Source organism: Pteropus medius, unplaced genomic scaffold (assembly GCF_902729225.1).
Source record: "Pteropus medius unplaced genomic scaffold, Ma_sr-lr_union100, whole genome shotgun sequence".
Classification (NCBI taxonomy): domain Eukaryota; kingdom Metazoa; phylum Chordata; class Mammalia; order Chiroptera; family Pteropodidae; genus Pteropus; species Pteropus medius.
The window spans coordinates 2407426-2434353 of NW_024346065.1; the positions used below are offsets into that span (position 1 = coordinate 2407426).

At 42.4% G+C, this 26928-nt stretch overlaps 1 protein-coding gene and 1 pseudogene across 5 annotated transcripts in view; both read right to left on the reverse strand.

Moving 5' to 3' along the window:
* Positions 1–3525: 3525 nt before the first annotated feature.
* The window catches only part of ZFYVE26 (zinc finger FYVE-type containing 26), a 55742-nt gene continuing 32339 nt past the window's right edge, over positions 3526–26928 (reverse strand). For 2 of the 5 annotated variants that reach the window (XM_039875314.1, XM_039875315.1), the window contains 16 exons: positions 26482–26580; positions 25281–25444; positions 24144–24280; positions 21193–21224; positions 20415–20551; positions 19262–19482; positions 16344–16491; positions 15872–16081; positions 15160–15378; positions 12520–12717; positions 11654–11853; positions 10212–10353; positions 9862–9921; positions 8435–8617; positions 7789–7833; positions 5282–5485 (listed from right to left, as the gene is read on the reverse strand). In XM_039875314.1, the coding sequence (XP_039731248.1) occupies positions 5282–5485; positions 7789–7833; positions 8435–8617; positions 9862–9921; positions 10212–10353; positions 11654–11853; positions 12520–12717; positions 15160–15378; positions 15872–16081; positions 16344–16491; positions 19262–19482; positions 20415–20551; positions 21193–21224; positions 24144–24280; positions 25281–25444; positions 26482–26580 (2399 nt within the window). Of the gene's footprint in view, positions 5486–7788; positions 7834–8434; positions 8618–9861; positions 9922–10211; positions 10354–11653; positions 11854–12519; positions 12718–15159; positions 15379–15871; positions 16082–16343; positions 16492–19261; positions 19483–20414; positions 20552–21192; positions 21225–24143; positions 24281–25280; positions 25445–26481; positions 26581–26928 lie in introns of all 5 variants that reach the window. The other 3 variants (XM_039875316.1, XM_039875317.1, XM_039875318.1) reach the window with 3 other exon arrangements.
* LOC120612810 (uncharacterized) lies at positions 18086–18204 on the reverse strand (annotated as a pseudogene).

Consider the following 26928-nt stretch of genomic DNA (forward strand, 5'->3'; position numbering starts at 1 on the left):
CCAGCAATGCTTGCATAAAAGTGCTTTCTGATAGCAACCTGGCTTCCCCTCTCCAACTAGAATGCAACTCCCAGCAATTCCCTTTACTAACAGGGGTCTGGGGAAGCTTCAGAAGCTTCACAGTGAAACTGTCTCTGAGTTTACAATACCTAGTTTATGTCCTCTTCATATTCTCAAGACGCTCAACCCACTAATTCCCTTGAACTGTTAACAGGTGATTTCTACTCTGACTTCATAGAGAACGTGAAAACCATCAGCTGTAAACTCCCTCAACTTTCTGCTACCAAACCAACAAACTTACCTATATGCCATTCATATTTTCTTTCTTTCCAGCTTCTATAGCAGAAGAGGTGTCACTCCATCCATTTCTGAATCTTTATATTATAAATTTCTCTTACAACTGTCTCCTAGTTTCTTTAAAGATAGAGTTTCTGTTTCCGTTTGCTGCCCTCCTTGGCTCTTTCCTGTTCCTGCTCTCACTATAAAGCCACTTTGCAGAAGCACTCATCTTAGTCTGAGGTGGGGGTAAGAGATCAGAGAATACTTCCTGAACCAGGTGGCCCGAGTTTAAGCAAGACCTGAAGGATGAGTTAACAGGGGAAGGGGCGGGAAAAAGTGGTCCAGGCAGGCAGCGGGCTCAGAAGGTGCAAAGAACATGCCACATCTAAGAATCTAAAAGAAATGAGGAAAAGCCAAAGGTAAGAAATGGGTCATTTGACCTTGAGAAACTTAGAGTATGGAAAAAGGCTCTTGAACAGCTAACTTCAAAATGTTTCACTTTCTCAACTATATCTGGTTCAGATCATGCTACATTCTATACGATTTAATTCAATAAATTTTTATTTACTGATAAATAATGCACAATTTGTAGGTGACTCAAATGTGAGCAAGAGATGGTCCTTACCCTCAAGGAGCTTATGGCCCATAAGGTAAATAAATGACAAGTACAAATTGACTGCCACGTGGGCAGAATAGGAGAGCTTTAAGTGACACAGAGGGTTAAAGAAGTAAATTTTATGTTATGTATATTTTAACCATAATAAAAATAATTATATGTTCCAAGGATTCTGGGGTTTGTATCTGCTTAGAAAGACTTCCCATACCTCAAGATTATAGAGAAGTCTGTTTACTCTTCTAGAAATGTTATTTATTAATATGGAGTTGATAGGAGGTGCAACTTTTGGATAGGTAGTTCAGGGAAAGAAAAGAGACTTCTGTAACAGTCAGGGGAGGAAGTGGCAAGGCCCTGAAGCAGGGTGATGAAGCGAAAGAACCAGGTTCTTCTGACTGGGAAGGTAGGATAGGATTTGTTTTTCAACTAGTTATGTGCTTGATGCACAGTAGGTACTTGAATGATTGTTGAATGAGGAGGGGGAAAAGTCAGTACAGAGAACCCCTGAGGTTTCTAACCTGGGCAGCATGCACAGTAGTAATAATACTATTAATACTAATATTTACTGAAGGAGGAAGATAAGGTTATGAGTGAATTAGGATATTATATTTTGGACATGCCAATATTTTTAGGTGCGGCTTAGTCACGTGGGTGAGTTCCGAAAAGAAGTCAAAAGTCAGGTCTGATGTGGAGAAGAGTTTAGGCAGACAAATTTGGTCTTGAATTTAGCCAATCAAGATGATTGCTGAAACTGTGGGGTTGCAAAGGAGAGTCTAAGAGTTTCAAGAGAGAATGGATAGAAGCTTGAAGAATTTTAGCCTTTCAGTGGGATGAAGAGAGAGGACAGCAAGAGAAGCAAATAATTTGTAGAGATGGCACTTGAAATGGGCTTGAAGAAAGGGTTTTGACAACAGTAGACTGGAGGGTGGGGTACTGGAGGTGGTGAAGGGTTCTACGCAGAAATAACAACATGAAGAAATAGGGAGCAGGGAAGCACTCCACTGAAGAAGCCATTCAGTAACCAAATATTGAATAAATATATTGTAGAAGAATTTGAATTTTGGGGATGGGTTAGCCAACATTATCATTGTGGAGAGATAACAACCAAGAAAAGGCCGTTTCCCTCAGGGTTGCTGTGACTACTGAGATTTGGTTGTTTGAGTCTGAAGTGAGTTTGATAGCATTTGCTCTCCTTTGCTTAAGCTCCCACTAGATATCTGGTAACTTTGGAGTTTCTCAGGTTTCTAAACATAGTCAGTGGTCCCCTAGCCTAGATTTAGATTGGGCGTTCCAATTTTCTTTGTTGTGACACATCTTTGTGCCATGTCTACACAAGGTGGTTTTCAGGTGTACTTTCATCATTACTTTTCGTTTGTGTGTATGTGTGTGTTTAAATGAAAAATTGGATGAGACCATGTTTCTGGGGAAAGGAGATAATGGCAGCAATGCTACTGTCCATGGCTCAAAGTATCGCACTGCAAACACATGCTCTAAGAGGGTCGTAAGAAAAAAATTTAAGCTAAGTTTGAGTCCTACTTTCCCCAAAGACCCTAACTTGGTTTCAAAGATTCACAATTTGGTTGATATTAAAAAGACGCATAGAACTTTTAAAATGACAAACAGCTTTTTAAAAATTTTCAAGGTTATCATTTTTCATTCACTAGACTGGCAAAGATCTGCAAAGCTTGATAACCGTTGAGGCAGGGGTATGAGAAAGCAGGCACTGCCCTACACTGCTCGTGGGACATTTGCTGTGACTTCTTTGGAAGGCAACTGGCAATACTTACTAAGTACACATCTCCTCTGACCCAGGGTGTTCTGGACAAGATAATTCAGTGCAGCGTAATTTGTAGTGGCAAAAGATAGCAACAACCTAAACTGTCCATCAGTAGAGACTGGTTAAATACTTATGGCTTATCTCCATCATGGAATGCTTTCATTACTGCTATTTATGCATCGAATAGCTCTGGAACTGTACACTAGGAACTAGTGACACTGGTGGCCTCTGGGAGGGAACTGGTCTGAGGAGACAGGGGACAGGAGGGACTTTTCTCTTCCCTTTTATACCTGATGAATATGTAACTGATCTCCACCCGCTACCCCAACTGAAGCAAAAAGAAATTTTCTGGTGGTAGAGGGGACACTAACACTTTTTTCTCCCCCCTTCTTTAATCCCTTCCCAACCCCTCTTCCACCCCTGACCTATGGATGTTGCCGTCTCCTCTTAAGAACTAGATCTCTGAAGGCGGGGCGTCTATTCCTACATGCTTGTGGCACGCACCTGGGGTATGGTCCGTGGCTCCACCTGGGGCACAAACCCAGGACCTTCTGTGTGTAAAGCAGACGTGCTAACCATTACACTATGGAGCTACCCCCACTAATACTTTTAACGCATAGGAAATTCGAGATAAAGTCATTAGTTATGATGGGAATCATTTAGAGAAGTTCAAGAGTTGAGGGTCACCTGATCTTTCCCACTCATATTTCCTCTCCACACAAAACATGAGGCAAAAAGGGAAGGGGTAAGGGCATCACGGCACAAAGAAATCATGAAGCTAAGAGAGCGGTAGGGCAGAGACTTTATTGTGGCTGCTTGTAGTAAAACATTCAACCTTTCGACATGTGCATTAGAGTTTTCCTGGAGACCACAGTGTGATGCTCAAAGGCCTTTAGCCTCATCTTATGTCAGTCTAGGCAATGGTTGTCTATTTTAAAGTTCAACGAGTTAAAGGAAAAAGTCAGGAAAATTTGGTTTAATATCCCAAATTAAGGGCTGCAAGATCTGCGAACCATTCTTGTAAAGTGCTATGTTCAGTGCAAAAAGGGCAGAGTCAGAAGGGCAAGCAGATACCAGGGAATAACATTTCCTAAGAGACAGAAACATTCTATAACTCGAAGAAGGAAAAGCCACTTGTCAAAAGGGATCTAGTATTTTCTTTGCAGTCTTTTCATTCTCTAATAGGACCAAAGCTTTGAATCTGATGGGTGCCCATAATAGTTGTTTATTTTACTATCAAAAACCTGGCTCAGAAAGAAATCCATGGGATTCTAAGCACCAGAGACACTGACTTCAGCCTGTAGTTCTTATTTGTATCAGCAGCAAATGTGAGATCAACAGGCTGAGCTCTGGCTGGTGAGAGGCTCAGAGCTGCGGAGCTTTTCTTGGTCCCTTTTTTTGGAAATCCAAGTCACTGAGTATGACAGACCCTTTCTTAAACATCACATCTCCGGTGGGAAGACAAGCCAGTGCACACTAAAGGAGCACACCACCTAGTTTCACCAACTGGATGGGACCTATTCATCATCCCCTCCTCTTACTCTTGTCCACAGGCCCACCTCCAAAGCAAACCCTTGACTCCCTCTGTCAAGATAAGAAGTACACTGTCTTCTCAATGACTGTGGCTCTCTGCATATCCATCCATCAGTTCTGAAGAGAAGCAGAAGAGAAGAAGTGGTTTCCTAACCAATTTAAGGGGCACAAATGGGACTGTAACAAAATAGGCAAAGTCTAGCCATTCATCTTAAGATCCTGCATCCATTTCTCTCCCCAGACTCTCACAGAGAGAGCCACATTCTCTCATTTTGCAGCAGGGATATTCACAAAAGCCAGCTCTGTGCTCGTAAGCAACTCCCTTGCAATCCTGTTTGGAAAGGCTCACCTTTCTCTCCCTGCTGGATGAACTCGATGGTGCCCATCTCACCCGTGTCTGGGGTTCCAGACACCATCACTTGTATGTATACCCATAGCTCTCGGAGGCCAGCACCGGAGGACCCTTCTGATTAGACTACCATCCAAGGACTCACGATAACTCCTTGTGCTTGTGAGAGGAGACACCTGGAGCAGTTTTAATCCATAGGTAGCACGTGCCCCAAAGCTGTCTCTGAATTTTGGGAAGGGAAGGAAAAGAGGTGATCCTTCTGTCACTGCTCTGTAATTCTCTGTAAACTCTCCTGGCTATGAGGAGCTGCTGGAACATCTCCACGCGGAGGAGCTGTGCACAAATGGGATGGCCTGGGTTCTAACCAAAGTGCGGGGAAAGTTTTCAGATCGGCAGAAGTCTAAAATAAAGTGCCTCTTTTCAGTAGAAGAGTTTCATTTGTTCGGAAATGCTTGGGTGTAAACATGAGTGCACAGGATTGTGCACATACACTCACTCACTCTGAGGTAGAAAGAACTGGCCATCTCCAGATAGACACACACAGATTCCACAATTTTACAGAAACATGGCACTTGCGTGAAAGGTCCTGTCCTTGCTCAAGACGGCAAGTAGGATCCAATCCAGCTCTTTCCAACTTGGGCAGAGCAAGGAAGGTCTTACTACACAGGAAAAAAGTGGACAGCATCTCCATCATTTCTGTCCCACAGTTCTCAGGCCCTGCTGTCCACGATCACTTCCTGGAGCCTGAGCCATGGGCACCCCGGGTGTGGCTTGTCAGAAGCCACTGGGCACAGATGTCTTGCACTACAGCATCCCCACTGCTCTTGGCAGCCTGCTGCACCTGCTGGACAAGAACTGTGGCCCGTGAGTGTTCTTGCTTCACAGCAATCAGGTAGGCAGAACGTAGCTTGCAACATGTCAGGTAGGCCTGAACCTGGCAATGGGTATAAGAGACAGTGGAAAGAGAATGTCACCGATGAATCACCAGCAAATAAACAGTGCTGCATCAGAGCCCAGAGAGCTATCACTTCTCACTCACTAAATCAATCATTGCAGTCTTGCCTTTTATTACATTATAGCAACTCTTTAAATATCAGGATACTAGGCTAGTAAATTGTGTTATTTTAAAGTGCAAAAAGTTATTACAAATAAGATAAGAATTTCAAAGAGAAGAAGGCAAGCAGGAAGGCAGAGTCTGGCCTGTCCACTCCCTCTGAGGCCCACCTTTTCACTATCCTGGGCTCTCCAGCTTCCTCCTGGCTTCACTGCCCACAAGTTGCGATTTTAGTTATTTGGGTGATTATTTGATTGATGTCTGCCTTCTTGACGAGACTTTAAGCTCCATGAGGGCAGGAATAGTGTCTGCTTTTTTTTACCATTGTGCTCCTGGTGCCCTGGCATGTTCAATAAGTATGCATCAAGTGAATGAATGAATGAATGATTGAAAGAACCATTATTGCTGTCTCACACAGATTGTTTCTTGATTTTTCTGTTTTCAACCTGCTAAATTTAAAATCTTTTAACAGGAAAGATTAAGTTAGACCTTAATTAGAAAAGGTCTAACTTTTGTAGTTTGGATCGGAGGCAGCTCAGTTTTGGGTATGTGAGGTGTCTCTCCTACCCGCCATCTCAAGGATCCCCAACTTGGTGGAGATGAGAATCCCTTCCTCCAATGGTCCCGATCTCACTAGCAGCTCCCTGATTAGTCAGTGTTCCAGGCCAGCCACCAGCAAAGCCCTCATAAGCTGATTCCACTAGGAGTTGCTTTTCCTGATTGGAAGGGACTCTTCTTTCTTCATATTTCAATGCTCCCTATTCTTTTTTGTCTTGGTCACTAAAGTCTTTTTTCCTAAGCTCAATTACAGAAAATCTCCTACAGCTGAAAGATGTCTGGCATATTCTGAGCTCACTAAAGTGATCGAGTTCTGCTGTTTGGGTATCTCTACCTGCTGCTCAGGGTGTTAGCTCTCATCTAGGCCTTTGGCTCCACTTTGCACCTATGGATGTTAAATATACAACACAAGTGGCTGGCAAAATTCCTACCAAGAGAAAGAGGGCACTTTGCCAGAAGTAGGAACTGAACGAAGCTGAGTTTTGGAAAGATTTTGTGGCCTGAGATCACTTAAATGCATTAGAAAAGCTGTTGAAAGAAAAACACCTTAAAAGTAATAACGACACCCTAGATTTTAGTGCACATCTTTTCCAGGAACAAAGCCTCAGTCCAGTTGAGTGGGAGGCTCACGGAAGGCTTGGAAAAGGACCGCAGTCTGGGAATCAGGGAACCTGGGTGTCTGACCTGGCTGTTGGGTTCTCATTTTGATTCTAGGAAAATAATTCTCCACATTTCAGAATGCCAGAATTCCAAACTTTCTATAGGATCTCTTCAGGATGTTGTAGAAATAAATGAAGAAATGTTAAGAACATGTTCTCTCCAACCCCTCAAATGAAAAATACCCTCAAAGTTCACTCCAGGGATAACAACACTGTCATGTGAGCAGCTCTGGCTGTGTAAGAGGATGTCTGCCTGACACTGGCTTTATTATGAGGGACTCAGCTGCTGGATCGTTCCACTGCTAGTGCCCAGGGCAGTCAGCTGGGTTTTCCCATGCCTCTCCTAGCCTGCACGCCTTCTTCTGGATGGCAGGTGAGGAAGGCCTATGGTTAGCCACAAATAGAAGCAGCTGAGAATACTTTTATTCTGGTTGGCACTGCTTACAAAGACAATGTGAAACAAAGGCGCATCAATTTCCCACCAAACATGGAGGAGATCACTGGCCGCAGGGGAAAGGACTGGTCCAGAGAATGACATACCAGTGATATTTGTTGGTCAAGGGCTAGGTGGGTTTTTTTCTTACTGTATAGGATACCCTTTCCCTCCAGGACAAAGAAATGCTGCCCACTTTGAGAACCTCATTCAATCAGTCACCTGAAGATAGAACTGGGGGATTTCTTAAGCCTCTCTGAGAGAAGACTTCCACAGAAAATGGAGATTCAAGAGCAGCCTAAAACATGTTTGTCTTGGGGATAAAGAAATAGGATGGCAAAGGCTCTTGCGGTCACTGTCTGTATGTTCCCTATCTATTCCCTCCCTTCTGGACTTCTGTCTGGGTCACTGCTCCAGAAATGGATAACTAAGAAGCTATAGAACTGTCATGGGGAGCAAGGGATAAAGATGACAAAGCAAACCTAAGGTGATGTATGCAAGCATCACCAGGGTTTGGAGACAATTCTGCTTACCTTGTTGTCATCATTGTGTATTGCCTGGATCAGGCCCTCCAGCTCCTGTGCAAAACAGAAACACAGCAGCCGTGAGAGGACAGAGTCCCCACTGTGGGAACTGGGGCCCGATCCAGTCTCAGCCCAGACATTCTGACTCCAGAGTGGGGATGCCTGTCTGACTCTTTTTAAACTCAACTCCTGCTGTAAGAGCAGCAAAGGAAATCTAATGATGATACTAAGCTTAGGAATTTGAGAAGGAACAATTCCCAAGAGGCCTGTCCTTGGCCTTCGCAAATACATGTGGCTCTGTGCAGCCCAAAAAGAAGCCACAGGGGGACATTTCTGCAGGCAACATGTTTCAGAGGCCATCTGCGGGCCCACCTTGACCTCTAAATCACAGGGAGAAGCTCGACTCTGTTGGCCCATAGACACTTCCGGGTGCAAATAATACTAGAAACGGATACTGAGGGCCATGTTCTGGGTATAGAGGTTTTCACCACGAAGTTTCTTTCCAGGGAAGGGTGAGGCCATTATTACAAAGGGTCAGAAAGATAAAAGGATCTTATTGAGTTTCAGGTACACTACAGTGAACAGAAAAATAAAGAGGGGGATGTGGAGGCACTGAAGCAGATGGACGAGCCAAGAGGTATGGGAGTGAGCGCACCTGGGATGGAATTCTCTTGAAAGCTTCTAAGCAGTTGAGGAGGATGGTGTCTCCGTCACTTTTGGCTGCCATGCCTGACTCACTGACACATTTGAGCAGTTGTCGGATCTCACTGTATTTCTCCTTCTCCACCAACTGCCGAGCAGTTCTGCAGTAGGTCGCAGCAGCATCCAGCTGAAAGTCCTAGAACAGAACATGGGATGATGGGCTTAGGGTGGCAAGGGACATCAGCAGCGGGAAGGGAGGTAACATTTAAAAAGTTTCCACTATGCTTGGTGTAGATAAGCCATATTAATTGTAGTCGCAATAGAAAACATACATATAACACACAAACAGAAAACAAGCAAAATGTTCCTCTTTGGAGATAGGTAGACATTTAGGAAGCAAACATAAAAATCGTAACTTTAATATATAAAACAGTGCAATACATACACGATGTATTATTGAATTGTACACTTGAAGCCTATTTGATCTTATTAACCAATGTCATCTCAATAATTTTAATAAAAAAAATTCCCAAGACCAGTTCATTTTCTTTCTAATAAATCACCTTTTCTTGGGAAACAAATGTTGGGGCTGGTATTTGCTGCCCTTGACAGCTGGTGCCTTAGCGTTTGGAAACAGACCAATTCACCAAAAGACCGATTTGCTGGAAACTACAAGATAAACATTTTAAGCCTGTTCTAGGACAATCCTTGCCACAGGGCCTGGGAGGAGCTGTGGCTCTGCCTGACCACCAGGGGTATCTGTGTGTGGAGAGCTTTGTCCAACAGTGAAAATGGGTGGGAAGAAAGAAATCTGACAGGTGGTTCATGGAGCCATTGATCCCTGAGAGACACATAACGCTTAAGTTCAAGACCCTGCTAGCCCAGAGTGATGGTCCTTAGAGTGTCTGTGTGTAACTAACTGTGTGGTGGTCCTGATCTGGAGATTCTGCTTCTTGTGGTTTCAGCACCTTGCTCCATCCTCTTCTCCAGTGCCATAGTCATACCTGCGTCCTCATCTCACAAGCAGTAGAAAATGTACTCATTGAGCCAGCTCCTGGGCAGATGAAGGATGGAGGAGAAACCCTTGCTGCCAGAGGCCCCTCCTGGCAAACAGAAACCCCCACCCTCATTGACCACTTCCTCTGTGAGGGTGAGCAGAGGCTCTGCAGGGAAACAGCTGTGGGGAATTCTTAGACCTGGTTACAGGTATTTACTTGATAGGTTTTGATGAATTTGTCATTGGTTACTTGGCTTTTGGTAAAGTGGCCTAGAGTCTTGAATCTGACCCAGTTCTATAATAGCCACTTCCTTGACTTCATCCTTGATATACATGTAAATCTGCTTTTCTTGGGATAAAAATTTTCTGAAGAATAATCTTTCATGGAATTGTAATCAGGTGCTAATCACCCTCAGCATAATCTTGAGTTATCCAAGTCATACCTGCAGAACACGGAACGCAATTCCAAAACCATCTTCTACATTTTTCCCTCCTAGCATGACCTGAAAAGGAGAGGGAAATGTGCTTACTGAAGCAATGATTACTGGAGTAACTCCTCAATTAAAAATGAGGGTCTCCATTTATTCGACAAATATTTGTTAAGACTCTACTAAGTGCCAGGCACTAAGGATACAAGAGTAATCAAAATGGACTCTCTTTCCAGCCTTCTGTGGCTTGCACTCTACTGGGGAGGCAGCCATCAAACAAACAACTGAAATAATAACTAGATGATTGTAACTGTGATAACGTTCTGACAAAATAGTATGCTGGAGTTTGGAAATAGTGTACGTACCTTGCAGGCAACATCCATTTTCATGTGGTTATTTCCAAACAGGGTTGGCAGAGGCAAGGTGGTGATTTGAGAGGTCCCAGCACTTTCACACCGATGTAAGAACCTAGTCACTTCCATCTGCAGCTGAAGTGTGTTCATGTGCCTATGGTGATAGGAGATGCAGGAATAACATGACTAGGGCTGGTGACTGAGAGGTCATAATGAGATGGCAATGGAAAAGGCAAAAGAAATAATGTGGATGGAAAAGAGACCAAAATACCCTCTAAGTAGTTGTGACAAGAAAAAAAGGGTGGTCTAGTGCCCTGCACAGAATCACAATAGTTAAGGTGCTCTGTGAGACTGGATAAGGTCCAGTCCTTCAATCAGTACATATTTATGGAGCATCTATGTACTGCTAACAACAGAGGTCAAGAGGTCAAGCTGTCCTTACAGAGTTCACAGGCTGAGGAGAGCTGAAAAATGAGCAAACACACAAAATATCTAGCAACTGGGTCTATGAAGGCAATAAATAGTAATGGTGGAGTATTTACTTTAGATGTTGTTTTCTAAGCAGAGGGGTCTTAGCAGCATAAAGGCTGAGAAGGAACCGCAGGAGGCCAGTGTGACTGATACTCAGCAAAGAAGAAGAGGGTAGCTGGGAGATAAGAGGGACACAGGCAGGGGCCAGATCACGCAGGACCTCTTTTGCCTATTGTAAGGGGATGAGAGTGCAGTGTAATTGTAACATGTGATCCCAATCTCCCCCCACTTTCCTCTTCTTCTGCTCGCTCCTCTGTAGGCTTTCCAAGCTTGCACTGGACACTGTGGTCCAGGAATAATCCTTATTAGTTATTCTTTTGAGTGCTCAAAATAGTATTTTTTATTTTTCAATTACAGTTGACATTCAATATTATTTTATATTAGTTTCAGGTGTATGGTATAGTGGTTAGACATTTATATAATTTATGAAGTAATCCTCCCGATAAATTTAGTAGCCACCTGGCACCATACATAGTTATTACAATATTATTGACTATATTCCTTTTGCTGTACTTCATATCCCTGTGGCTATTTTGTAACTACCAATCTGTATTTCTTAATCTGTTCACCTTTTCACCCAGCCTCTAATTCCCTTTCCATCTGGCGACCATCAGTTTGTCTTCTGTATCTATGAGTCTATTTCTGTTTTGTTTGTGTATTTAGTTCTTTAGATACCATGTTTAAGTGAAATCATATGGTGTTTGTTTTTCTCTGTCTGACTTTTTTCACTTAGCATAATATTCTCTAGGTCCATCCATGTTATCACAAATGGTAAGATTTCATCTTTTATGACTGAGTAATGAGAAAAAATTCCTTTTAACGTGCAGTTTCTAGAGGGATGGGCAAGAGCAGCTTCATCACCAACAGACATTCAGTTCTAGTCTTTCTGTCCCACCTTAATTGTTCCCTGAACCCCGAGCTACCTTGACACATCTGCTGTAGTCATCTTCTTTCGGAAGAAGGTGGTTTTCTTCTTTCTAGAGCTGCGTGAGGTTTCTTGGAGGTAGATCTTCAGGTGATCCTTGGCCTTAAGCAGCCACGAGAGCTTCTCTCCCAGTTCTGTATATGTCTTTGCTTTGTGACTGAAGAACCGAATACAGGTCATGGCGGCCCGGACTTGGTCCTAGAAGAGAAAGATGAAATTTCAGGTCAAAGGAGGTCAGGGATACTGGAGGGTGTGAGGGGAATTTTGATCTGATTCTCACCCATGATGCCTGATTGCTAGCACCCATTCCCACTGCCAGCTGTACTGCTACTTTTATCAGTCGCTCCTAGGCCCAAGAGATCCTGCAGCGAACTGACTGGCTGAGCTCCTGGGCAGGACATTATTCCACCACAGAAGAGATCTTAAAATGGGTACTTCTGATTATCTGTTCAACTTGGCTTCACTCTTACTTTGGCATGAAATAACTCAGTTTCTCTATGATTTAGTACTGGCAACCCTTAGACTGGAAGAAACTTATTCCCTCTCCCTTCATGCATCTTCTCTGAAAACACTTCTCCACTACTCCTATGAATTCTGCATTCATGCATGTTAATCTTGAAACTGTCTTTTTACCTTTGCATTGAAGAATGCCATTACTGATAAAAGTTCGCCTCTTTAGGATGAGGATGGAAATCCTAATATTACTTTAACCATGTTAGATAGCAACATGGATTTGCTCTAGAATTAGTCAGATAGCAAGGAGGGACCGAACAACAGTCTTGTTCCCTCATCTTGTGCAGTTGCCCCTTAAGCACAGCGAGGCATCAGTGACAGGGGTAGAAGGCAAGCTGGGGCTGCTCTTACCTTCATAAACTGCTGCAGCTCATACAGAATGTGGTAGTAGTTCTTCTTCTGTAAATGTTGGCAGGCAGCAAGCAAGTACTCTCCCCAGCACTCTAAGGTGGGATCAATGGATTCTAGCAAGTTTTCCAAAACATGTAGCTTCCCACTTTTATAGCTTGGCTGGAAAACGCCTTCTATGAAGACTTCTGGAGGACTCTCCTAGAGCAGGGCAAAGCAAAAAGTCAGAGATCTTGAGCCTAGGTCTGGCACTGTCTGGGATCCATTCTGAATTTCCTTCAGCATCCTCCTAGAACAGTGCTTTTTAACCTTGGTGTGTCACAGATACTTCTGAGAATCCCACTCTTGTGACTGTTCCACTCTCTCCTTCCCTTTACAGAAAGATCCTTGACAGAGTTATCTATGCTGTCTCTTATTCACCTTCTGTGATTTTCTTGTGAACCTACTTGTATGTAGCTTTTGCATCCAGAAGTCCATTGAAACTGGCCCTAGGTCACCAATGACCTCTAGGTTTTAAATCTAAAAGTTAATTCTCGGTCCTTGTTTTCCACCTGATCTATCAATAGCCTTTGATACAGCTAATGGCTTCCTTCTCCTTAAAAATCTTTCTTTATTTGGCTCCAGGACACCACCCTCTCCAGGTTTTTCCCCACTACTTTCTTGTTTCCTGTTCTTGACTAAAAAATCCAAACTTAACCTAACAGTTGAAGGGCTGAGTTTGAGAAGCAGGGGCATCAGCTCCATAGGAAAGGTAAAATTCTTAAGAACTTCCATTTTATCCATGTAGCTATCCATGGGCCCACCTGAATGGGCCCACCTTGTTGAGGAGGTGCAGCAGAGCTTCCCGCTGCATTCATTCATAATTGGAACTAGACCAGGTGCTTGAAGACAGAGATTAGAAAAATATAGGCCTTCTCAGTATAGACGGGAAGACATAATTGTAAATAAATAGTTGCAATCCAGTGAGATAAATGCAGCAACAGAGCTATGTCCTAGTTATAATGGTGGCGTACAGGAAGAGGTGATGAAAGTTGCTTGAGTGTTCTTTGAACACTCAAAATGAGGGTCTGAAGGTATAAACGAGTATTTCTCATGAAAACAAGGAGGGGCAGGGCATTCTAGGCAGGGGGAACAGCACATGCAGACTCACGGAGATAAGAAAATATAGTACATTCAGGAAAATTTAAGTAATTTGGTAAATCTGGAATGTAGGGTATAAGTAGGATTTGTGGTGAAAAAAAACTGAGTAAGTAAGGGAGCCTGATCCTGGCGGGTCCGGCATACATGCTGAGGCATTTGGACTTCAGCCCATAGCCTTCTAGAGAGGAGAACAGCATGAATTATGAACAACACACATAATGTGTATTTGTTTTGGAAAGTTCGCTTTAGGACAGAGTGATAGGTAAAGGAGTGAAAGGGCAGGGACTAGGCTGGGAACACAATGTCCCCCATGATCTAGGTTTAGTGGTAATTTTCACAATGTTTTTTTTTTTCCTCCCCTGTTGTTCCCTACTTGTTTGAGAATTAAGGCAAGATATTTAAGGTCAAGGGTAATTGTGATTACAGGAGATAAAAGAAGGCTTCTATGCTAGCTCTGACAAATGTAAAGCAGAGGCAATGCTGTCATCAGCTTATACCAAGATAAGTAAGTAAGCAGCTTAACTCTCTTGACTAGCCCTTAGAAGAAACAGAACCGGGTGATTTCCATTCTTAATCTGATTTACTTCAAAACTCATTTGGAAACTGAAGACAAGGAAAAAGTTAGCAATTGAACTTCAAATAATATAACTTTCAAATTACTCTTGCAAAGTACTGTTGAGACCTGGTTAGTGGCTAAGGCAATAGTGTAGGGATCTGGTTACTATGACTGTGAATCACTGACTTCACTTGGAGCAATCCTACAGGGTATGTCTATTTGCAGACTCTCATTGGCTGTCATTCTGAATTAGGGTGGCAGACTGAAATTAAAATATACCTTGAGCTCTTTTAATTTTATATGAAATTTGGTACAAATCGGCCAATTCTCAGAAAGTTTTCAGGGAGCATTCAGATAAAAAAGAGAACGCTAAAGGGTCATGGTGAAACAGAGTCCTGACTTTGCTCAACAATGGCTCCAAAGAAATAACATGGTGACTGGGCCTCCTGTGGGAGGAGGGCGGAGGATGTCAGAGGGAAAAGAGGAAAGCACACTCTCTCTCCTTCCATTAGCTATTTGGGGCCCAAATATAAGATTTGTGCCATGGCTGCCTCCTGGTCCTTGTGGTAACAACGCCAAATGGACGAGCAGCTGAGTCAGCAGCAGGACACAGTTCCAGAGTAGGTGGGAGATATGTAGAAACAGAGATATGTTAAGCAATTTGCCCAAAGTCAAATTACTTATACCAAACATCTTATTCCAGAGATCCTGCTCACCACTACTATTTGCTTCTGCTGTATGTTTTGGGAGAAGGGATGAAATTTGTCACCGCCAGTCAGAAGGGCAATTTGGAATCCAGGTTAAGACTTACTGCACACTCATCAAATCATGATTCGTGTAGACAGAATTTTCCACGTTGACCTGACTCTGCCAGAGGTGATCTCATGGCTCAACACCGGGTTAAAGTTAAAGGGGTTACCATGCCCTTTAAAGCTGAGTGGGCCCACCTTGTTGAGGAGGTGCAGCAGAGCTTCCCGCAGGCAGCTGTGTCTCACATAGAAGCTGATGATGGCCAGGTTGGTGCTATAGTTATGCAGGTAGAAGAGGCATTCTTGGTAGTAAGTGTTGTTCATTATCTTCCCTTCAGGAATCACTTCCAGAGAGAGGCTGTGGGTCCGAAGGGTAGTTTCCAGCTCTTTCAAAGTGGCCAAGTACTCGTCATCTTGCTGACAGGAAAGGAGAGAGTGTGAGGGAAAAATGGAACTCAGTAAGTTCTTAGCAGCCCCTGAAACTACAGGTTTCAAAGAATATTTAAGTGTGGAAAAATACTCACAGTTTTAAGGGTAGAAAAGCAGACAGGATAGAAAATTCTATATATTATAATACTGTATAATACCAATTTCATTCAAAAACATAACAGAAAATTCACCAAAATCTAAATACTACTAAAGTCTGGGTATGAGATATGTGATTTTTATCATTTAAAAAATAGTTTTCTGTAGCTTGCTTTAAAAAAAAATTGACCCTATATTACTTATCTAACCATACACAGTTAACTTATCTAACAATATATAAGAGAAAAAATAAAATCCAAGCCTGGCGGCTCTGAGCCAGGACTGTCAGCCACTGTCAGCTGAGTGGAAGCTGATCCTTTTCCCAGGTCATTACTGCTCCTGGGCCTCCTACCCTGAGCTGACCCTCCGCCTGCTGTGCTTTTACCAGGGATAGGAGCGGCCTTGCTGCAGACTCCAGGTACTCGACGACATCCTGTACCAGTCTTGAGCCATGACTCAGCTGATTGAGGTCAAAAGGGGGCTTCAGACAGCGGCTGAACTTCTCCCGTGCAGCAGTGAGGTTCCCAGCTTTGAGGCAGGCCATGCCCCAAGCATGCCACGCCCCACTGGTATCGAGCCCAGTCTTTGTGGAGACCTGGAGGAAAAATGGCTTCTTTTAGTAAGGGGTACCCTATATCAAGGCTTGAGAGTTCTTAAGACCTATTGTATCCCCTTATTGCCAACCACCTACCCCCAACCCCCTCAAACATGCCATTAGATCCACATTGGCAAACTGGTCATGCCCTAGACACTTCCCCATGGCCAAGGACAACTGATAGATGGCAATACCTGTTTGCAAGGCCAGGCAAAAGCAACTCATTACAGTGGTGTAGAAGTAAGCTTTGTCTTTGCCTTACCTCAACGCCCAGTTGGTAGTACTCAGCTTCCAAAAGCTGGTTCCTTAGCCTGGTTACTGCAGCCGGCTGCAAGATCTGATCCAGAGATGGCACGTGGCGATAGGCAGCAGAAACTAAAATATTTAGTACATCTACCTTGCTGATGTAGCTACAGGAATGAAAAGGGCAAGGCAATGAAGCTCCACAGAGTCTTACTAATAGTTGCTGCTTAAAGGTTTTCTATTTCATTTCCAATGTGAAATGTGATCATGAGAATCTAGAGGTACATAGATACTATGAGAGAAGACCCTGGAGTCAGACTCTCTGAATCCCAACTCCTTCACTTAGCAGCTCTATGATCTTAGGCAAGTTAGTTAACAGTTCTCTGCTTCAAATTTACTCACCTGTAAAATGAATCCAGGAAGGAAATAACCCAAGTAGAAGGGGTTAGGATACTACCTGGAACTTTGTAGACACTTGTTAAATGTTAGATATTAATACATGGAGTAGAGACACTCAGGTCTTCTATCTGAGGCAAAGCCTTTATACTGAATGTTGGGAGGCTCACAACCTATTTGTTTTTTGGCTCTTTTGAATCCTGCTTGCTTGGGAGAGCGCTTGTATCAATGGCCTGTACTCCTAGTCAGGTCAGAGGTCACATCACTACCATTTCCTACAGGTGCCTATGGGCAGGGGCATCCTGATCCATTTTAGTCTCCTGGACTTGACATCCTTGCCTTGGGCTAAGGATGGACTATCATGACAGCCTACAAGGACTGCCACCTATGATCTACTGCTGACACCTGATGACTGCAAAAACCTTATAACAACAGAGAGCCCAAAGAGCTGGATCATTCTGTCTAGTGCTGCCTGAAACAGGCATACACTCGAAGTTCTTAAATCTTATAATTTTAGCAAAAACCCCTGTGTTTTCCTGACTTGTCCACTGATTTCTCTGAAAAAGAATTTAGTGCATCAGTGATTCTCAACTGAGGGATGGAGTAGGAGAGTATAGTATGTAAAAGCAAATTCAATATTATAAAGTATTGCACATTTGTTTTTTAACATTTATTTATTTATTTATTTAAATGTCTATCAGAGGGAAGTATGAGTTAAAAACAGTAGAAAAATACTCTGTAAACTAGGGGTGCTAAACATACACGAGAGATGAATCCATTCCCACCAGCAAAACCAGCACAAAAGCAGCCATTCTCCAGAGTGGGTACATTTGAATCCAGGGTGGGGGAGAAAGAATGTATAATCTGAAACCACAGTTGAAGCCCAATGCACCTGGGGGTAGGTGAGATTGCTAGTGAAGAGAAGACTCTTTTAATTTCTGCTGCTCTCAGACTGAAGTGAATATTTCCTCCATCTATACTAGTGAAGTATTGGACTTGATGTTTAATTTGTTCCCCCAACCCCAATCGTAGTGTCTTTTTCCTTAAATAAAACTTTATCTCATTTATATTACTGATAGTCAAGATATATTTAGGAATACTTTTATTTTTGCCTTACATATTACCTTTTGCTATATGGAGGGGTTTCTGTTCTTTTCCCCTCTTCTACATTTCTGGTAAATTGGTAGATTTTTGTTCTTTTTGTGGTTATTTTAAAAACTTTACTTAACATATGCTATATCTATTCCTTCACTTTATTTTTAATTTTTATTTATTTATTATTTTTTTTAGGTGAGGCAACCCTTTGTTGACCTCACATATTGCAAAGCCCTTGTCCGCTTACAATCCCTTATTTTTTATTTTTTATGCCTACAGCACCTGGTCTTCCTAGGTAGTCTCCCATCCAAGTACTAACCAGGCTTGACCCTGCTTAGCTTCCGAGATCAGATGGGATCGGGCTTGTTCAGGGTGGTATGTCCGTAAACTATTTCTTCATTTTTAAACTTAAAAAATCTATTGTCTTTTGATATAAAAGAGTGACATTAACTCTTTTATACATCTTTTCACTTTCTGTCTGACTACCCTTTGTCGTCTCAACCTTCTGGTTTCTGTTAATAAAAAAAATAAAACAAAACTAACATTTTTGGAGTACACTGGTTCAGTTCTTTACATGGATACTCTCATTTTATCCTAACAGCCCTATGAGATAAGTATTATTATTATTATTGTATTATAGTGAGAGAAACTGAGGCCCAGAGTGGTTAACAGACTTGTCTAAGGTTACAGAGCTGGGAAGTAGTGAAGCTGAGATTCACTGCACTCAGCTATCTGGTGAGCTTGTCAGCAAGTACTCTGAGGAAGTGCTTGAGGTACTTACACTTCGAAGATTATGCTCTCAACTCCCATATTTGGCTAGGACCAAGTGCTGAGAACACACTATATGAGTCACGCATCTGGGTGGATATGCTGGGAACTGGGAGTTTTCATTGTTAAGTTAATGAAGGGATATAGAGCAGATAGTGTGGGGGACCTGAGGCCTAATAATACCTTTTCCACAAATACTACTTTATGACTCAGGTTCCTACCTGTGACACAGGGATATACCAATCCCCAATGTACTTTATAGACCTATTATCCAGAACCCCCCGAGGCCACAGTCTGAACTTGGTCAAGATTAGGGTAGAGTTTTAGTCAAGACTAAGCATTGGCCATTCAGGGAGGACACTTCTTTATGAGCCAGAAAATTCCACAGAGATTAAAAGTGCTCCCCTTAATTGATTTAATTACAGATTAATCAGAGTCTTTATTTTCTTTCTGATTGGGTGTAGCTGGAGAATACCCTGCTTTGAAGATCCACTCAGGGAAAGAGAGGGACACAGTCTGTCAAGGTGGGGTGAAGAAGAGCACTGTGATTTGGTAAAAGCATTGCATTAACATTAAACTGAGATGCATACATTTCAGTATGTCTCGTCAGAGAGGATGGTGAGGTGAAAACTTAGTAGGGTCAGAAAAAGAAGCTGGATAGAAATGACCGCCATTTACCTGTCACAAAGAGCCAGGTCCTGGCTCCGGCCGGTCTTGACAAACATCATCTTTGCACTGAAGAGCAGCTGCTTCATGATGTCTGTGAGCAGCCCTGCATCCACCTCTGGGTTGGTAAGGCCCTGGGACAGCCTGCAGCAGTGTTCGATCAGCTGGTGGCCACAGGTGATGCTGTCCCGGTGCAGATTCAGGATGGCAATGCACAAGGAAGCACTGGGTGCCTGGCCAGGGTGGAAGGAGAGAGAAACAGGGACCAAAACATTCTTCAAATGTAATTGGATGGCAGGAATTATTTTTCCTATTTCACAAAGCTTGAAAAACACTGGAGGAAGAAGCCAGAATCCCACAGCAAAGCAGAAGTGGAACTAAACAAGTTTCTGATGTTCTAAGTAGCACTGCCAAAGCTCTGGCTGTTAGGTTTTGTCCCCTTCCTAGGAAGAAGACAGCTGTTCATGTGTTACTTACTTCTTGGGAATGCATATATGTCCCTTCCTTTTTTCAGTCTATTGTCCTATTAACACAGGTCTTCCTTACTGGTGGCTTGGACTATGACAGTCACCTTGCTTGACTGACCACAAGAAGTTTCTGCTTCAAGCCACTGGACACACTGCTGCTAAATCAATATTCCAAAAGTTTATTTCAAAACCTTCCATGGTCCTTGATGCCTACCAAGTACATATTCCTTACTGCAGAATTCAAGGCCCTAAGTATAAATAGCCCATTTCAAACCTACCATTTTCTATCTTCCTATGAATACCCTATCCCTCCAAGTTAAACCATTTCCAATTCCCTATCATGCCCTGTAATTTCTGACAGTGCCTTCGCTCAGATGTTTTAGTTTTGCACTTTTTGTCCTTCCCCTATCCTCGCTCTGCTCACAACCCCCACATTTCTGCTTGTTAAAACTCTCACCTCTCTTCCAAGGCTCATCTTAAATGCTACCTTTTCACCAAGGCTTTCTGATCTCCTCTTGTGCATTTCCCAAGATGCTCCTGACTTTCTGCCTTACTGGTTTACTTGTCTTAGCTCCCACATCATTGCACTGTAAGCAAGTGAAGGCCAGGCTGTGTTCACCTATCTCTGCATTTCCTGCCATACTACTACTACCGTCAATAAAGAAACTCAAATGGCCATTAAATTTTATTGCTATTACCTGCTCGTAGTAAAATTCATTCCGCACCAGCTCATTTTCTTCCTCATTCAGGTCCAAAATCCATTCCACCGCAGGTGCTTTGGGGACTCTCACTACAGCCGAGTATGGTGGAGTTTCACTCTGGGAACTATCTGGTGCTGAGAAGGGAAATGCCATTTGTGTGTCAGTCACTGGCTTGCAATCCAGTCTAGCCTAGTCTAGTGAGCTGGCAAGAGCTGCAGGCAGATAACTGCCTGCTATCTGAGTGCCTTTTCTCTCTCCTTAGTCCTTTTGATTGCCTTTAGGAGACCTAATTAAAGCACCCTAAACTTTCCACCTCAGGGGAGACCTGAGATGAGTGTTATGGTATTTGTCATACAACCCTGAAAGATACATGTTTCTCAAATAAAGGGCTGAGCCATTGGCTACTCTAAAACTAACCTGCCAAACTATTAATATTGACTACCTAGGGAGAAGGAGGGAATATTGGAAGGTAGGAAGATGGTGAAAGGGAACCTAGGCAGAAAAACTAAAAAGAAACAAAGAAAGAACCTACTAAAAGTTAAAGACCAAATTTTTGGTTGCTGGCCTTCTCAACGCTAAAAGTTAATAGGTCAGTATGATAGATTAATGTGATGATAAACTAAGAAAAACAGCTTGATAGAAATGCCAACTATTTTTCTTGGCCAACAATTTGGACTGAGTTGCCATTAAGGGATATCAGTTGTAGCTGAAACTGAAGGAAAAGCCAACTTGAACATATAAACAAAGAGTCACAGAGAATGTGATTCAGCCTTACCTTCTGGCTGTGCTGGATTATCCTCTGGCACACTGGAAACAGAAAGAAAAAATGAAATGCCTAAATCTGTCCTCCTCCTCTTTGCTTTGAGCTTGCTGTGTAACACTGACATTTACTGTTACCCAGGTGAGATATGAGAGAATTACTCAAAACTCTTTTCTCTCCTTCACTTGTCACAGACAATCACTCATCATTTCCTGTCTATTCCATCTTCTAAATATCCCTTTAAATGTTCCCATCTCTCTTTTCATCCTTGCCTCAGAGAAGGCCCTCATCATTTATGGCTGGAGCCTTTGCCAAAGTTTCCCAATTGGTCTCCTTGATTTTGTCAACCTATTCTGCACTTTGCAGCTATAGCAAGCTTTCAAAAATGCAAATCTGGTCACATTATGCTTCTGCTTAAAATTCTTTGGTAGCTCCTCAGGGTAAAAATATTCCATATATGCAGTTCAGCAGACAAAGCCCCTTGTGACCTGAGCTGGCTATCCCTTGAGACCATTTTCTGCTGCCTGTGACCTGTGGTCAACTGTAAAAGTCCTATCCACTCTGCCACTGGCTCTGGTCAACTTCAGTTGGCATCACCAAGCACTAAGTCCCAATGCCATAAGCCAGAGCCTAAGTCCTGAGTCCTATGTCATGACCTGAGTCAACTCCAACCCATGTTGCCAAAGGGCAAGCTCCAAGCCTTTGTGCTATTGCCTAAATGCTCAGCTGCCAAGGTGCACCAGCCAGAACCTTAACCCATCACCTACCTATATACACTTCCTCAAATGACATACTTTCTCCTACCTTTGCCTTTGCAGTTGTTCCTCTCACTTTGGGCTATGCTCTGTTTGGGCTCATTTTCCTACTAATTTCTCGTCTTCTAAGGCAGGAGTCCCCAAACCCGGGGCCATAGACTGGTACTGGGCCACACAATAGGAGGTGAGCGGCAGACAAGCAAGCAAAGCTTCATCTGTATTTGCAGCCTCTTCCCAACACTAGCGTCACCGCCTCAGCTCCACCCGAGATCATCAGACATTAAATTCTCACAAGGAGTGTGTAACCTAGATCCTTCACATGCGCAGTTCACAATAGAGTTTGTGCTCCTTTAAGAATCTAATGTCTTGGACTATAGACTAGTGGTTACCAGAGGACTATAGACTAGTGGTTAGTAGTGGGGTAGGGGAAGAGGGGAAGGTAGATGGGGTAAATATATGGTAGCTGAAGAAAACTGGACTTTGGGTGGTAAACACATAGTAGAATATATAGATGTCAAATGATAATGTACACCTGAAAATTATATAATTATATAATTGTATTAACCAATGTTACCCCAATAAACGTAAAAAAATAAAGAATCTAATGTCTGATGATCTGAGGTGGAGCTGAAGCAGTAATGTTAGTGCTGGGGAGTGGCTGAAAATACAGATTAACATTAGTAGAGACTGCACAGAGACCATAATAAATCAATTGCTTGCAGACTCATATAAAACCCTATCAGTAAATGGCAAAAGACAATTAAGCTGTATCTGGTGGCAGGCTTTACAGTGGCAAGTGAGTTGATGTACTTCCATTGTACAGTTGCATCTGGTGGCACTTGATTCTGCATTATGGTGAGTTGTATAATTATTTCATTATATATTACAAGGTAACAATAATAAAAATAATGTGCACAATAAAGGTAATGGGCTTGGATCATCCCAAAGCCATTCTCTCTGCCCCAGTCTATGGAAAAACTGTCTTCCACGAAACCAGCCCTAGGTGCCAAAAAGGTTGGGGACTGCTGCTCTAAGGCTCAGACCAGGTGCCACATCTCTAGGAACCCCTCCTGAGCACTGTACTTATTCAGTGACTCAGTGGTCTGCTTGTAGGCTGTTCCCCCACTAAAATAGGGGCTCCTTGAGAGCAAAGTAATTGTTGTTGCTGAGTGATTGCTGAATGAAAGAATCCCCATCAATACTAACTGCTCGTTTTAAATCTCAGTGGTATAGTGGTTGGATAATTCCCCTGTCCTCACTCTGAGAGGGTCATAGGAACAGTAGTATAAGCATGCATGTCTTCCTTCCTATAAGATCAGTAATTATCATGGTAAATAATGACAAAAAATGTTCATTTTAAAACAAACAGGGGATTGCTTCATGAATTATATAAATGACTAACCCCTATACTGTATACTTGAAACTAATATAATATTGAATGTCAACTCTAACTAAAAAAAAATTTTTTTAAATAGAAGAAAACAAAAACACATATATGCTATTATACTATTGAGCAGAATGAAAAATCTATTTAAGCCTGTAAGTAAAACACAAAGAATGCAAAGTAATTTTGCTTTTGGATAGTTGCTTTGGCTTATGTGCTCTAGGAGACTTAGTTTCACTCTCCTTTGCTGCTAGAAGCAGTGGGAAAAATTGAGCAATACTGAGTCACCACATACAGTCCTGATCTGTCTTGCCAGATTTATGAGCAGTTTCTGAAACCTGTCATCAGGTGAACTGTGTAGGAAAGCAAAGGATTAGTGAAAAGGCTCCTTTAATCATAAATAACAAGCTAGGATGACTAGCTAAATTAAAGATGATGAAAGTGATATCCAAACATTCAGCAGTTATAAACATGTCCCTTTGAGTGCAGTTGAGACTACTAGAGTAAGAGTGGCTGAAAAACAGGTGAAGATGTTGGTGAACTAAGATCAGTGACATCAGTCAGGGGCTGGACTGAAGAACCAAGTGTCCTAATCTCAGAAAGATCATATGAGCCTTGAACGTGCCTTGCTCTCACCCCTACCTTTTTCTTAGAAGTTTCTCTGAACAAGGTCAAACATTTCACTGTAGAGTTAATGGCATTTCAGTGTGAGTGTTGTTAAAACTTTTTGTGATTGTTCCAGATTGCAATGACACTCCTAGGAGTATAAGGACCTGGGGGAGGGTGCACTGGTCAATAATGTAGCAGCCCTGCAGCAGGACACTCACTCTTTGTTGTAGTAACTATAGCACTGGTCACACACGCGAGTAGGGTTCTCTCTGCAGCCTTCTACAATCATTTTCTTAGTGGAGCAGGAACTGCATACTAGCCGGCCACAGCGGCGACAATGATGACGTCTGTTAAACTGAAGAGCGTCACAGGGAAGAGAAGGAAGGGGGAGGAAAGAAGGTGACATTGTGGGAACTGAGAGTATAACTGTAAACTTATTTATCCTTGGTCTCAGCCTCTGTGACTTATTCAGAACACCAGGTGCTTGGGCCTCTATTGAGAAAGAATACTCAGCTGATGAGCAAAGGTGTCCATATCCCAGGCAGTTTTGCAATAGCCCCTGATAAGTTCTACCTATCTGTGGAGGAACATGTGAAGACACAGCAAGAAAACTGTGGAAGAAGTAACTTTCTCAGAATAGATTTTTACATGGTATTAATGACGAAGAAAAAGTGTTTTTTCAAAATATTTCACAAGTACTGCCTCATTTCATTATAAGATGTTGATAGACATATTATACCTCTTTTATAGATGATGAGGGAACAGACACAGAGCAATTATATCACCATTTTTATAAGCACTGAGCTAATATACCAGTCAGGTACTGTGTTAAGTTTGATAACATCTGTATCGTAGTTAGTCCTTACAGTTCCATGAGCCAAAGTAACATATCATCCTTAGTTTACAAGTGAACATCGGAGACAGAAAAAGTTAACAGTGACATTGCTAAAAAATGGCAGAGCTGGGATTAGAACCCAGGTCCTCTGTCTCCAGAGCCGGCACAGGTAACCACTACCAGGTTACCTGTCTCACTGTGAAAGACAGGGGAGCTAGGAACAAGGTCTCCTGATGGTTTGGTGACTCTTCCTAATATACCAGTCTGCCTCTTTTTTGTTTTTTCATAAGAATGGCAAAGATTTTAGAATTTAAGGCTACTGAATGCATTACTACTTGTCTGAATCCAGAAAATACACTTTGGTTAGGTTAAAGATAAACCCAAAGATTCAGATTTGGTAGTTCTTCTGAAAATATCAATATTCTCTTGAGGACATGAGGTGACTATAAATTCAGGCTCTTGAACTAGAGATTTGTTTTCATTTCTCCTGCAGATAAAGTTGGAGACTGACACTGCTTACCATGGTGAAGTGCTCCCTGCGGCATACCATGCAGACGCTCTCACTCTCATCTGGTACCCACTGGTGCCTGGCAGGGGGTGTTGCTGGGGGCACAAACTCCAGTGGAGGTTGATTCTGTGGGACACTTCTCTCTCTTGGACTGGGGGAATGTACAATGGAAACACCTGGGAGTCAGAGCCAGAAGTCAGAGTAAAAGGTGATCAATAGTTCAGCTCATAAATGAAGAATGAATGACAGAATTAGAATTTCACCATTTTACAAACCACTACTGAAGTAATAGGTCCAGTTAATTAATGGTTGACTGCATCAGAAAAAGAGAGATAACTGGGCATTGGCATCTTCTGATGGGAGGTGCACAACCACCTATTAAATATACTTACCAAAAAATATTAAGCTTGAATCAAATCAAACTTCTAGATATATCTACCAGTGTACCAGAAATACAGGGGACTGAGCCCCAGATTGCCACAGGGCAGCAATCGGCAAAATTCAGCATGTGGGACACTCTACAGAACAAATAACCTAGTTTACTCCGCAAATAAGAAAGAGGTAGGAAACAAACTGATTAAGAGATGAGATTTTAGCCAAATGCCATGTATGGACATTATTTAGATCTTGAGTCTGAAGCAATATTCTACATTCTTATTTCAGCTCTCATACAGAGATAACCAGAGGATGGAGATGGTAGGGGACAGTGTGGTGTACTGCACGAAGCTCCTGCTCTGGGGCTAGTTGGACACAGTTTGAATCCCAGCTCTTGTTAATAATAGTGGGGTGGCTGCAGGCAAGTCATTTAACGCTTCTGAACCTCTTTATCGCTTTCGTAAAATGATTGTTTTCAATTTGAGATTATAATCTATGTGAATATCTCTATCTATCTATCTATCTATCTATCTATCTATCTATCTATCTATCTACCTACCTACCTACCTACCTACCTACCTACCTACCTACTTACATGTACATACCTTCCCTAGGAGCAATGGTTCAGTATTTAATTCAGCATTTGTGGTGACTTTATGGATATATTACTACTGTGAATGAGAATCAATCATGTGTTGAATTTTCTGGGGCATACAAAGTTAAACAAACCAAGAAAAACAGTAGAAATGTTGTAATGGAAAAGGGGCAAAAGAATCAGAAAGTCATAATAAAGCAAAATTGAACTAAAAAATGGGTAACTCTCAGAACTTGTTCTTACCAGGAGCAGCAGCAGAAGGGAACTCTGCTGATGGTGATCTAGACAAGGTCTCGAGGTCTGAAGTCTGACTGACAATTTCCTGGAGGTGAATCACAGAACCTGGAGAAAGAAAATGCTGTCAGAATATCATTCTACCATAGGCATCTTTACTCACGGTGCTAGGCATCTAGTTCAAAACCTTGTTGGTTTCACTGGTTGTCATTCCATGATTCTACTAGGTATAAAAAGAATGGTAGAGGTACTTCTAAGCCAACAGTGTATATGCTTCTTAAAGTCCTCAGAAAACAAAGTATGTTTATAAAGGCACATGAGATAATAAAGTGGATGCCAGGATTTTACAAAATAAATCTAAAGATGACCAGAGGTAAGTGGAAGATGATGCCTGTGGAGAATAGGGAGCAGGAAAAAGGAGCTGACTGGGAACACCAGTCATTTCATTTCATTTTC